The sequence below is a fragment of the Paroedura picta genome, chromosome 15 (genome assembly GCF_049243985.1).
Source record: "Paroedura picta isolate Pp20150507F chromosome 15, Ppicta_v3.0, whole genome shotgun sequence".
NCBI lineage: Eukaryota > Metazoa > Chordata > Lepidosauria > Squamata > Gekkonidae > Paroedura > Paroedura picta.
This window is the reverse complement of record NC_135383.1, coordinates 7,823,481-7,833,655: the sequence shown is the minus strand read 5'-3', so window position 1 is coordinate 7,833,655 and position 10,175 is coordinate 7,823,481. Positions and strand designations below refer to the sequence as shown.

Here is a 10,175-nt window from a genome sequence, read left to right as displayed (position 1 = left end):
TCCCTCATCCCGGAAGCGGGTTGTGTGGAGCGGCGCGATGGCGGCGGCGGCGGCGGAGGAGGCGGACTGGCCGGAGGTGACGGACTCCGGGCGGCGGGAGCTGAGCCTGGCGGCGGGGCCGTCGCTGGAGCGTCGCGTGCGGGCGGCGGGGGGGCGGCTGCCGTCGGCGCTGGGCGCGCTGGGGGCGTCGCTGCGGTCGCTGGAGGTGCGCGGGGGCTGCGGCGAGCTGCGCGAGCCGGGCCCGGCCTTGGCGCGCATGACGGCGCTGCACACGCTGGCGCTGCCCGGCTGCGCGCTCGGCCCGGCGGGGCTGGCCGGGGCGGTGGGGCTGCTGCCGGCCACGCTGCGCGTCCTCGACCTCTCGGGCAACGCGCTGGAGGAGCTGCCCGCCGAGCTGGGCGGCGCCGCGCCTGAGCCCGAAGGGAGCCCCGCCGCCGCCCCCGCCATCCTCCTGCCCGAGCTGCGCCTCCTCAACCTGCGCCGCAACCGCCTGCGCCAGCTGGGGCCCGGCCTGGCCCGACACGCCCCGGCCCTGCAGGAGCTGCTGCTGGGCGCCAACCGCCTGCGCTGCCTCCCCGGCGGCCTCCTGCCCGCGCCCGGCCGCGCGCCACCCTTGCCCCTGCTCGCCACCCTCGACGCCGCCGCCAACGAGCTGGAGGAACTCGGCCCGCACATCGCCCGCCTGGCTGGACTCAAGGTACGGGGTGGGGGGGTGGTCTCCGCCCGCTGTAAGGGCTGGCCAAACCGGGGCTCTCCAGAGGCCTGTGGACTACAGTGCCCATGAGCACCTGCAGGGCTCTTGGCCAACCCTAGTGTGACGCGGTTAGAATATCAGACTAATGTCTCCCCCCCCCACCCCATCTTCACTTGGCTGTGCCTAATTGTGGAGCTATTATTTGATTGGTTGGTTGGTTGGTTTATTAAATTGATATACCAGCCTCCCCGGAGGCTCAGGGCAGTTCACAGGAAACATAGGGAACAGGAGCAATAAAGTAAAACTCGATAACCATCAGATGAATGACAGTGGGGATAATAACAGCAATAAGCAGAGAGAACAGTCATTAAGAACCTCAACAGCCCCATGGTTGATGCATTCAGGGCATTTGAATTCATGGGGGCTAGGGGACCCAGTAGATGTTATTCATTTTGGTCGACCTCAACCAGCTGCCTGGTGGAAAATCTCCCTTTTGTAGGACCTTCAGAATTGAAGCATGTCATGTGTGCTCTTCTGAATTACTGAGGAAGAGGATGGGTTGAAAATGAAAAAGCTCATTTTTGTTTAAAGGCACTGATGTTTCATGTTCCCTTTGCGTCCATTCCTTTTGCTTTGTAGACTATGGACCTCTCCAATAACAAACTGTCTGAAATCCCTGTGGAGTTAGCGGACTGTCCCAAACTGAAGGATGTCAACCTGAAAGGCAACGCCCTGAAAGACAAACGCCTGGAGAAGATGGTGAATAGTTGCCAAACAAAATCCATTCTGGAGTATTTGCGAGTCGGGGGCCGAGGGGGTGGCAAAGGGAAAGGAAAACAGGATGGGGCGGAGAGAGAGGAGGCTCGGCGGAAGAAGAGGGAAAAGCCAAAGAAAAAAGCCAACAGCGATTCAGACGGCGACGAGATAGAAGAAGCACAGAAGCTGATGGTCAAAGTGCTCCACATCTCCGAGAATCCGGCTCCGCTGATTGTGAAAGCCAGCCTGGCAGTCAAAGAAGTCCGTCCTTATATCGTGTGCTGCATCGTGAAAGGGATGGATTTCCAGACAGGCAATGCTCTGAAGAGATTTCTTTCTGTACAGGTATGCCTGAAAAAAGGATGAGGGTTGATTAATGGGTATGATTCAGCTGTAAACACAGAGGTATTGAGGCAGCCATTGGCTTGTCCCGTTCAGCTCAAGGAAAGAACTCTGTAATACATTGAAAATAAATGACAGCAGGGTTGGAAGCATGCAGTAGCTCATGAAGTAGATTGTAGCCAGCCTGTGTGAAAAGCAGCTACAGCTGGAACAGTGGTTAAGAGTGGCAGCTTCTAATCTGGCGGGCCAGGTTCGATCTCCTGCTCCCCCACGTGCAGCCAGCCAGGTGACCTCTGGCTCCTCACAGCCATAATTAAGCTGTTTTGACCGAGCAGTAATATCAGGGCTCTCTCAGCCTCACCTCCCTCACAAGGAGAGAAAAGGGAAGACGATTGTAAGCCACTTTGAGACTCCTTCAGGTAGAGAAAAGCGGCATATAAAAATCAACTCTTCTTCAACCTCCAATCAAGAACCAAATAACAATTTTTTTACATTGAGGTTGCTGAAGTTTGTTTTCCCTACACTTCAGAGAAGGTGCCTTGGTGGCTATCATTTATATTCATTCAGTTTAATAGAATTGTTCTCTCTCATATAGCTGTAGTGGGATACAGAGGCCACCCACCAGAGCTAATTCATTGAGCAAAGCAGAGAATGCTTCAGAGAGTCTTTTCCTGTTTTTTGTATGGATATAGGTAGTGGTGTCAGAATAGGGGAAAGTTCCACTAACCCTTGCCTGCTTTTCTTTTTCTGACTCTTCATGGTACAGTCAATGTGACAGTGCCAATGTGGAGAAAGCAGGGGCTGTTGTTTCTTGATGCCATAACAAAAGCTTTTTGTTTGACGGCTCTGTTGAAATTTTTAGACCAAACTCCACGAAGACATCTGCGACAAACGAACAACGGCCACCATCGCCACACACGATTTGCGACTGGTCAAAGGTCCTCTCCTGTATGATGCACGACCTCCTGATGAATTGAAGGTGAGGCCGTACTGAAGAGGGATTCGGAGTAATCCATACAGCGGAATTATCTGTAAACTGGTGCCAATGCAAATAACTTTTCCCCTTTGTCTAGATTGCTCCCTTGGGCCGGAAGGAGATCAAGGCGAAAGACCTCCTCCGCCAGCTGCAGTTAGAAGCCGATGAGCAGAGAAAACAGAAGAAGAGGCAGAATATTTCTGGGCTGCACAGGTGACTGTTAATGTTGGGACACTCCGTGTCTGTTACGGAGCTGGGTCTTAACTTTGGACTCAACCGGACTTACAATGAATACCATTTTGACTTCCTTGGCTGCTTTCCAGAGCCATAGCTAGGTGTGAGGTTCTACAAACTAGAGCCTAATTTCTCACAGAGCTCCTCTGCAGAGGATTAAATCTGAGCCAAAGCTTATAGTAGAGATCTGCCCTTTTTACCCAGCCTCTGCTCTGTTAGGGACTAGTTTGGCTTGCATCAGCTCTGTAGAGTTTGGATTGTTTTCGTATTTGCAAGAAAACTGCTTGCGTTGTTGCCGTTTCTGTTTTATCGCTTCCACTAATTTCTACATTCTTGTTTATTTTTATCCAGGTACCTTCAGTTATTAGATGGGAAGGAGAATTACCCCTGCCTAATTGACGCCGAGGGGGCGGTGATTTCATTCCCACCGATCACAAACAGCGAGAAGACAAAGGTATAGAGGAAAATGTAATATCAGCTGGAATCGCGCAACGAGAACTGTGGCGTTCATTAATATGGCAAATTGTTGGGGAAGTTTTGTGCAATTATTTGACTTTGCATAAATCTGGCTTTGCCAGTTGAAGTTGGGGCTCAAGAGTTTCATAAGGCACTGAAGCCGCTCGCTCCATTTGGAATCTGACTCCATTACCTTTTCTGCTCAGCAGATGTTGCCCATGTCCACGGAGTCTAGAAACATTTGTTTTAAATGAACTTGCTGGAATTCAACTAAGCATAATTCTTACTTTGTAGCATGAAACTCTTGTGAAAAAGGGAGCAGGCTTCAAAATCATTATCCTAAAAGCCCAGTAAACATTCAAGGCAATCTTGTTGATGCACCAAATTCTAAATTCTTTGAGGCATACCCATCTCCCACTTTATGCCAAAGGTATGTTCTATTCCACATGTCTCATCTAGGCGTAAATGGGTTCCATTGTTTATTGACTTTCTCTCAAGGAACCCTGGGAAATGTAGTTCTGCAGCAGTGCTAAGAATCCTTTGCTCAGCATTCTAGCAAAAATTAAGTTCTTGGAGCTCCTTGGAGTAAGCCAATCACACTTCTGTTGCTTTTGTGAATGAAAGAGATCAAAATTAGACTCCATAAGATGTAGTTCAGCCTGGCCTTTATGCCAAGTCGAGTTCTTAAATTTTTTTCCCTTTCCCTTTATTCTGTGTTTCTGTCCTCTGTGTGAAGCTTGGAAAAACGACCTCAGGTATCTTTCTGGAGGTGACAAGTGCCACCAGCCTGCAAATCTGTAAAGACGTGATGGACACACTCCTTCTGGTGAGGAAATGCTCAGCTCCCGATCCTCTCCCACTCCCAACCCTTCAATCCCTGCAGGGCAAGCTCTTTAACTTCCCAAGTTTGCTGTACTGTACGAAATTCAGCTGAGATACACAATTCAAAGTTGGAAGGCCAGGTGTGCAAAGTAAACTTCTCTGTGCACCCAGCATCCCAATTAAATTATTCTATGCAATTAATTACTCTAGCAGTCATGTGCCAGAGGTCTATGGCCTTGGTGCCACAAAGCCCCCCATGGTCTGTCATTGCATTGTTGCAGCCCACCACCTTTACATGATGAAGATCAAGCTTACAGCATGCATTGTTCTATGCCTCTCTCCATTCCTGTGTTCTTTGCTTGGAGGGGAAACACATCAGCTATTAAGGTAGTGCAGTCTTGATTTCTTTATTGCAGAAAATGGCGGAGCTTCACAAGTTCACCACTGAGAACAAGGACGGAGAAGCGGATTCCGATCATGAATCAAATGAGATTCTCCACTGTGAAAACTCAGGTGCCAGCAAAGTTCCCAAGAATTCCCCTCTGATGCTGGAACAGGTTCGGGTCGAGGATAGGGACGGCAACTTAAAGGTCCTTTACCCTTCAAAAACTGACCTCACCACGGTCTCATCTCTCCTCACTGTAATTCATTAAGCCAACCCATGTTCTCCTCCCCACTGCTTGTTTTCAAGAGCGTATCTTTCACCATCGCCTTGTTTGCTACACTTTGATTTTACACCAGCAGCAAGACAGCCCCTACTCTGCTTTGGCAGAGGATTCATCGAAATGCAGCGGAACATAAGCTGTTGTTTCGTGGGAGATTCCAAGACCGCTTTGGGTAATCCGATGTCACTAACCGCCTCTCCAAGCCCGGAAGCAACCAATCTCATTGGGATTGAGGTGCTAAACCGTTTCTTCTTCGTAATAACCGTATTGCCCCAGCAGACTCGGGCTTTGCGGAGTGCTGTCACTCACAATAGCTGTCCCGGTTGGCAACTCACTTTTTGAAACCGGGGGGTGTGTGAATACGCATCCTGATCCGGCCAGAGGCTCTCCAGCCTCCAGTGCAAAAAGACTTTTGCATCACTCTCAGGGCTAGTTTAAGGTGAGCTCAGTTGTTGGATAATGCTGAGGGGGAGGAGAATCCCAGGGTAGGAGGCTCTGCAGGGACCAACACAGAGGCCTTTGTGGCTGTCGGGTGAGCTCCTAGGTTTCCTGCAGGTACGGAATCACATTTACTGACTTAAGTGTCAAGCTAGGTGTGTGTCATGACACACACTCTGGTTCATTGCATGTGGCACTCTTTTGACCTGCGAAGTCAAGTCTTGTGGGAGGCTGCCAGCAGAACATGCCGAGATGCCTCGATGGTTTCTCTTCTTCGTGTGTTGCCAGGCAGCTAGGAGGGAGACACAGGACTGCAGTGGCTGCAGAATGAATTGAGCCTGTGGTTTTTGTAGAACAAGAGCTTGCGACCAGCAGCCTTCTCCCCCGCAGCAAATCGCTCTTGATGCTGAGGAGAGGAGTCTTGCAAAAGCTGGCTGCGATAACAGCCAAGAGGAGATCGGAATCTGTTGAACGTAAAATTATCTCTGAACAACTCTTACGCATGCCGGAAATACCTTTTTTTTTTTTTTAACATCCTGGCTTAAGTTTGTAGCTCTCATTGGATCACATAGAGGGATCTGTCAGCAAGCGTTGTCAAAAGATTAGAAATAAAAAGTGGAATTAACAGACTTCTGTGAGCTCTGATTTGTTGCATCATTTTATTTATTTATTTATTTATTTAGGGAGGGGTTACCAACCCTGGGTTAATAGATTCCTGGAGATTTGGAATGGAGCCTGGAAAGGACAGAGTCTGGTGGGGGGGACGGAATCCAGCAGGAATATGGCCCCTTCCAAGACCACCTATCGAGCTGTCATTTTCTTCCAGAAGCTAAGCAGGGTTGCTCCTGAAACAGCTCTCCCCCTTTCACCTGCCATTTACTGATGGAACCAAGGCTTGAAAGCTGGCAATATTGTTGCATAGCGACCCATGCACAGAATGGTCACTGACAAGTTATTTGTTTCTCAAAGCCATGGATTCTTTTTAATTATGTGGGGTTAACCCCTGCAGTGTAGGTCTTTGTTTTAAGATTTCAGATTTTTCTGCAAACGTTTGAGGCCTCTCAAGTTTGTAAATGAATCTTTTTGCCTGTTCAGTCTCCAGCTTTAAGTATCTGCAGATGGAGCCATGTTGAAAATTAGATAGATTCATAAATTAAAAGGCTCAAAAGAGGGAGTTTTCCCCCCCATGAGCTTCCATACAACGGTCCCTTGTAAAGTCCAAAGGACTACCCCTTCCTCCGATGAAGACCTGACAACTTCTTACATCCTCCTGGTCGCTTTTTAATCTAAATGTCTCAAGCCAAGAAGGGCAAGAGTAAAACAGGCATGCATTTGCTGGCAGGGGCTCATGGGAATTGTAGTCCATGGACATCTGGAGGGCCATAGTTTGCCTACCCCTGGTCTAGAGTAGGCTGGTTCAGACTGCCAGCTTCAGCTTTTCAACCTCTCTATCCAAAGAGTCCTGTGTGACTCAGAAGTTTGCATGTTAGAAATGATTTTCTTACAAAAAGGTGTGCCGTCTGTTTCTTTTTTCCTGCTTGGGGGGTGGGGGAGAGGGGAGGGGAGGAAGGTGCGTGAAGAAAGGACTCACCCCTGGAGACTCCTTGCCCCAACATTCCAGGATTGTGAAGGATGCTATCCAAACACGCTGCACAGCTGCGCTGCAGGAGCTCTATGGCAACAGCATTCCTGCTATCCGAGGGTGGGCGGCTCACGGGGGCCCCTTTTGCCGCTTTTGGCCTGCAGCCAACATCCCCTCCTGTTTATTTTGGCAGCCCCAGAGCCGTCCTATCAAAGATCGAAATCCCTCCGTCTTTGAAGGCTGGGCCCCGGTACAGATCCGTCTGCCACTCTGCCTCGGTGTTTTTCCTCCTTGTTTTCCTTCTCCTCTCTCCCCCTCCACCCTCAACAGGAAAAGAGGGAGGATGGAAGGAAGAAAGTGAGCCGGAGGCTTGTATCCCGTAGCCCCCCTCTCTTGCCAACAAAATCCAAAGCTGGGTTACAATTTAATATACAGAAGGGCCTTCTGTCCAGTCTGACCATTGGCCCGTCGAGTTCCGTAGTTTGATGGCAGAACGGCTTGTTTTGCCTGCAGGGTAATCCCTTTGGGATCGCCTCCTCTCAATTGAGAGACTCTGGGAATGTCTTTTCTCCACCCCATAGCCAGGAACGTCACTTCCAGTGAAGGGACAACAGTCCCGAATTCATGGAGACTGCAAACAGCTTTATTGTCCCGAAGCAATACTTGAATGTAAAAGCCACATAATTCCTTTTCTGAGGCTAAGCAAAAAGGAGGAAACCAAAGGGCTTGATCGTGCTTTTCCATGCTGGATGTTGTTTTAAAGGGGGGAGGCAGCTGAAAGGGCTCGAGCGAGGAAAGGAGATTTGAACCTGGGACTTTCTGTATGCAAAACAAGCAGAGAAGGCAGATAAGACAGTTTGCCTACCGTGAAGCTTTGCCTTTGTTCCGTAAATGCAGGATGTGAGCTGAGTCAGAGTCCCTGTGCCAGGGCTCCGTTCTCCTTGTGGACGTAGCATACGCAAAGATCCTCAGTCATGTTTCGGGCTCCCACGGCCACAGCAAGCATTTGAGTGTGCGAAGGGTTTGTACAGAAAGCTTGCAAAACATTGATTTGAAGGCAGGAAGCTTTCACAGCTGTGTGCAGATCGAAACCCGGGTCTCCTAGATGCTAGTGAAACTCCGGCCAGGACGCCATGCTGGATCTTAGGGGAGCCATTGATCCCATTAGCAAAGCTAGTGTGCCAGATGTCCTGGATCCAAAAGGTGCAGCCCGTCAACACACCCGCAGTCACAATCGCAAAAGCCTGCTTCCTCCCCCTACACTACCCCGGCCCACTCCCTGCCCCAGGATTAATTAATCCCACATTAGTCATATGGTAATTCGTCAGCGCAAATGAGAATGTGATGAAATGTAATTACAGGTCTGCCCGTTCGGCAGAAGCCACCTGTTTATTGAATGCATCCACTTCAGCTGCGAGGGCCGAGGAGAGAACTAGCCCTACAGAGGGGAGGGAGGCTTTTTCTTCCACCTGTCCTGGTCTTCAGGGCAGGCCAGGTAGCAGGTGAGGCAGTAAACCTCTTTAGGGGCACCAAGTGAGAAGACCTTCTTTCAAGTCTTATCTCAGCAGGTGTTCACCGTGCCCCCCTATCCTCTTTGCCCTCCAAACACCACCGAGAGACAATCGCACCGGCCTACTTTACAGGGCTGTTGTAAGAATTCCTGAAGCAATCCGTATGAATGGTGAAGTCGACTCAAGGCGTTACCAAAGCCCTCAACAACCTAGGCCTGATGAGCTTAAGAGAAACTATTTTATTCCCCTCTCCCCGTTCCAACTTGACCTTGAAGACCTACCAAGTATCATTCCAAAAAGCATTCTCAGAGGCTGCCCTTAGCTTCCAAACCATTTCTGGAGATTCACCCCAGCTTGCATCTCCTAGAAGCAGCTCGAGACATTTATATTAAAAAATGAGGTTCTGGGAATGCAGGACAGAGTTCAATCATTAATGTTGAGTTTCCTAATCTGAACTTTTAGGTTTGTGGGTTGGGCCAGCCTTCCGAAACCTTTGGACTGTGGAGGAGCCTCTGGAATATTTCCCAGAGATTGAAGAACCTCGGAAGTGGTGGCCATGCCCCTTCAGAGAAGTAAGAGCCAGCCAATCGATTGATCGATCATTTACAGTTTCCATTGTGGAGAAAGAGATTAGGTCTGCAGAGCGACAGTGAGTTCCAGTGACATGTAGTAAAGTCAGCGGCCATACAAACTTCTGGGAAAGGCTGCTTAATCCCTGAAGAGCTTTCATGTAACTTCATAGTTTCTGGGAATCCCTGGGTTAGGGGGAGAAAGGGTAAATAAGCAATATATAATAAATCTTGGGGGGTTGGACGAGTTGGTTTATATGTTGTCTCTACCGGATCTTATAATTTAAAGATGTCGTCTTTCTTTACAATGCCTGATTTTGCCCATCTCTTGCTGTTTGGAGCCTTTTTTTAGACACAGTTTAGGAAATATTTGAATTGACTTTTTATCGCTATACGATCCTTTGATCACGACCCTGTTTACTGAATCTGGTCTCACCCAAGCAGCCTGGAAACCTGATTTTGGTGGAGACTTGCAGAACATCAAAATAAACACGCCAACAGATAAACGAAGGAATAAATAGGTGCTTCAGACCCTGGAAATTTGCTAACTGAAGCCTGTCGATGATAATAATATCACGTTATTTTCCCGCTCTACCACTAAGGCAGGGTCTGTTTACCATGGAGAGAGGGGAGCTAAAGAGCCCATGTTTCCAAGACAAGAGTTCAGACCCACTTGTCTGGCGCATAATGATCCTTCTGCTAGTTGCCCAGGGATGTATCCCTAGCAGCACATGCTGCTCATGGAGACCGACAAAATAATGCACAAACTATATTGTGCAGGCATTGGAGGTCAAAGTCGTTTGTTCTAGGCCTGGCTAGCATCCTGCCCTGATTTGTGTTACGTTCAGCACCTCAGGGGTTTTGCTATGACCCTGGTGACTCCGGGCAGGGCCAGGCTCAAGCTCCCTTGGCCTGGGTCTTTGGAGCAAACAGAAGGCATCCAAAGGAGAAGGGCTCCCTGGAGAGCTACTGCCTTTCTGTGTAGATGCCAGCCTCAAAGTGTGAAGCTCTGGCACCTCCATCTCCCAGGGCCAGGCAGCAAAACATGGGCATTGCTTCCACCGAGGTTTCTCCATGTTACCAATGCAAGAGCAAACACCTAAGAATGGTGAATAGCAATTGGACGATAT

The 10,175-nt window shown here is 49.4% G+C and overlaps 1 protein-coding gene across 1 annotated transcript; it reads left to right on the top strand.

Moving 5' to 3' along the window:
- Positions 1 to 15: 15 nt before the first annotated feature.
- Positions 16 to 6,012, top strand: LRRC47 (leucine rich repeat containing 47). Its single transcript, XM_077311777.1, has 7 exons — positions 16 to 697; positions 1,334 to 1,795; positions 2,655 to 2,771; positions 2,866 to 2,981; positions 3,354 to 3,456; positions 4,195 to 4,284; positions 4,697 to 6,012. Exons 1-7 carry the CDS (start codon positions 38 to 40, stop codon positions 4,931 to 4,933), a joined length of 1,785 nt encoding a protein of 594 aa, XP_077167892.1. The 5' UTR covers positions 16 to 37; the 3' UTR covers positions 4,934 to 6,012.
- The last annotated feature ends 4,163 nt before the right edge of the window (positions 6,013 to 10,175 follow it).